Source organism: Sinocyclocheilus grahami, unplaced genomic scaffold (assembly GCF_001515645.1).
Source record: "Sinocyclocheilus grahami isolate Dianchi unplaced genomic scaffold, SAMN03320097.WGS_v1.1 scaffold631.1, whole genome shotgun sequence".
Taxonomy (NCBI): Eukaryota; Metazoa; Chordata; class Actinopteri; order Cypriniformes; family Cyprinidae; genus Sinocyclocheilus; species Sinocyclocheilus grahami.
The window spans coordinates 618,233-621,234 of NW_015505810.1; the positions used below are offsets into that span (position 1 = coordinate 618,233).

General features: G+C 36.6%; 1 protein-coding gene across 1 annotated transcript in view; it reads right to left on the reverse strand.

Annotated features, from left to right (window-relative positions):
• LOC107558065 (uncharacterized) overlaps window positions 1–2,689 on the reverse strand; it is a 9,863-nt gene extending 7,174 nt beyond the window's left edge. The window contains exons 1-2 of the mRNA XM_016241677.1: window positions 2,259–2,689; window positions 847–923 (exon numbers count right to left, since the gene is read on the reverse strand). Of these exons, the coding sequence (XP_016097163.1) occupies window positions 847–904 (58 nt within the window). The 5' untranslated portion in view covers window positions 905–923; window positions 2,259–2,689. The remainder of the gene's footprint in view (window positions 1–846; window positions 924–2,258) is intronic.
• Between the last annotated feature and the right edge of the window lie 313 nt (window positions 2,690–3,002).

Below are 3,002 nucleotides of genomic sequence, written 5' to 3' on the forward strand. Positions count from 1 at the left end.
CAACATAATGTTCTTTTTAGCAGCATCATATGACCCCTTTAATGATTTCATTATTTTTAAAAGGTTAATTCTTGATAATTCTGTTGTTTGTTAGAGCAAGACTGTGTAACACCACTTTGTTTTTTTTCCCACTTTTTTCACTTTGTTCATTTTAACTGAGTTATATTTTTCAGTGTATTACTTTGGTTTTAGTTTGGGAGTATATACCCCACCCACCCGGACCAAGAGTAATTCAAGAGCCCCTATTATGTATTTTTGAAAATTACCTTTCATGCAGTGTGTAACTAGGTGAATGAAAACATCCTGCAAAGTTTTAAATCTGAAAGTGCACCGTGTATAAAGTTATTGTCTCTCAAAAGAAAGAGTCGACTCTGAATCGTTTAAACGAGTCGTTTTTAAAACGAATCCCATGTTGACTTCAACATGAAACATTAGCATGTTGCCCGCCCACTTCTTGATATCGCGTTGGTCTGAATGAAAATGCTAACTCATTCTTTGCCACTAGATGTCGCTTTTGGAGCAGTAAAAATAGTGGTTTCCCCGGTAACGCTGTACACTGCTTTTATTATGAAATGGAAATGAAATCGACCAATCAGCGCAGATTAGCATTACGCAAAGGAGGGGTTTGGAAAAATTTATCGTTGCGTGAATCGATTGGGAGTCGTTGAGCAAATAAGGTAAAAATAAATGCATATTATAAGACTATGAAAGTGTTTTTGACCTTGCATGCATGTCAACCTAAAACCAAAATATGAACCTTTCATAACCCATAATAGGGGCACTTTAACATTCTGAAAAAGGTAAATAATTCATCACAAATAATACACTTCAACACAATATACTTGCCAGCAAGCGCTTCTGAACACCTTCCCAGATTTGTAGAGATGGTATTACTCCAAGACATTTTCCCTTTATATGAGGGTCTTGAAATAAGACAGAAACAGTTATATAACAGAATTATTTACAGACACTTGTGCATGTAAATGTATTAGTGTTTGTGTGTGTCAAAATGTCCTGTATCATTCTAAAAGTCTGTATCATTAAATTAGTTTTAATAATATTCCTGTGTAAATGACGGCAGAAGCAGATTTTTGAAAAGTAATAAGCATTTTATTCTACTGTTCTGATGCTCTCTTGCTCGGCCTAAAACATTGCTGCTTGTGGGTATATTTATGAATAGAGATGAAACGGTATTATCAATATCGCGATAGGAAAATATTATCGTCTAGATATTATCGTGGTCACATGACGATATGAAACGATAGGTCTTCCGGACAAATATATAAAATATATTTAAACTTCTTATTCTAACATAAAAGGTCTTTAAAGTTGTGTTTTGGGCTATTATGCTTTGGGAAATATCGTATCGTGGACTTCATATCGCGAGACTATCGTATCAGGAGATTTTGATACCGTCACATCCCTATTTATCCCTCAGGGGATTCTCCACCAAAAATACTCATCATGATCATGTCATTTACAGTATGTTGGCAAACATACATTCATAAATAGGGATGTAACGATATCAAAATCTCACGATACGATAATATTGCAATACTGAACTTATGACACACTGTAGTGAGGGGGGACTCTCTGTTCAGAAATATTAGTAAGCTGTTATTCTTTATCATTACAGTTATGTTTATAGTTATTGTTCTTGGTGTGAACGGGTTTTAAGAGTGCCACCCAAGCTACAGTTTCTGCATTTACTTTATTAGCTTTTTGCCTTTTTTACAGTGCCTAGAAACTCTCTCTGTTTGTGAGCATCTACAATTGATCAATAACACAAGCTAAACAATACAAAATGCACTAAAATATTAATATTTATTAAGTTTAACATATCTTTCAGCGCTATATATTCCTAATTTACCTGTAATATGATTTACTGCATAAATAATGGGTCTCAACAGAACATGTACACTTGCCAGACAGCAGTAAACATGTCTAATCTGCTTCTCAGTGCCAGACTTGTAACACTAGAACTAGATGTGGCTCATGTTAATAGGTTTCAGGAAATCAGTGCCGAGTCATCATAACTCTATCACATATTAACTGTTTAAAAGAGAAGATTGCAATAAGGAAATAAATGAACACTTTGAGAATGAGATTGACTGCACACATAATATATAAGATGTAGAGCAGAGTCAGTGAATATGTGCAGTCTCGCTTCAATAATGCACAATAAACACACTGGTGGAATACACAGCAAACACATCAAGTTAGTAAGACAGATCCAGCAGCTGAGTGGATGAACTTACATCTTCTCAGAAAGCTGCACAAGCAGGTAAACACAGGAGAGGCTCCTCAGTGAACTGCTGAAGTAGCTGTGCAGAACTGGGATGATCTAGACTGCTTGCCCAGGGTACTTTCCCAGCAAAACCAAGAGCAGCATCTCTGATTGGTCAGCTCTCCCTGACCAGCACATCCAGCCTGAAACTGAAACCGAAAGCAGCTTTCCTCTTGCTATGCGACAGCATCTCCCAGGAGCTGACATGGGTTCATTTGGATTTGCATTTTCATTTACACAAGACACTGAGCTTATAAAGACTACTACATTAGACAAACCTGCTGATGTAGACACACTTATAATAAAAGCCACCGCTTCTCTTTTGGAAAGCTTACACCTTCAAGTGTGCCGCAGTGCTCCTGAAAAGTGAAGCCAAATGGTTTCGATGGATGCAGAACAGCTCATAAACCCCGCCCTCTCCGTGTAATCTAATGGCACGTGACGCTTCAGATAACCTTGAGATGGCTTCTGTCATTATAGTTATATAATTCATCAATCATATAGTTAAACAAAACACATTACATTCAAAGGAAAAGATTGAACAACTTACAACTTTCAATTGTTTTTAAACCCTTTTTATTACATGAGTTTCTCTACATGAGATATCTTATCTTTAATTTAATCTTTAATTTGTGTGTGTGTGTGTGTGTGTGTGAGAGAGAGTGTGTGTGTGTGTGTGTGTGTGAGAGAGAGAGTGTGTGTGTGTGTGTGTGTG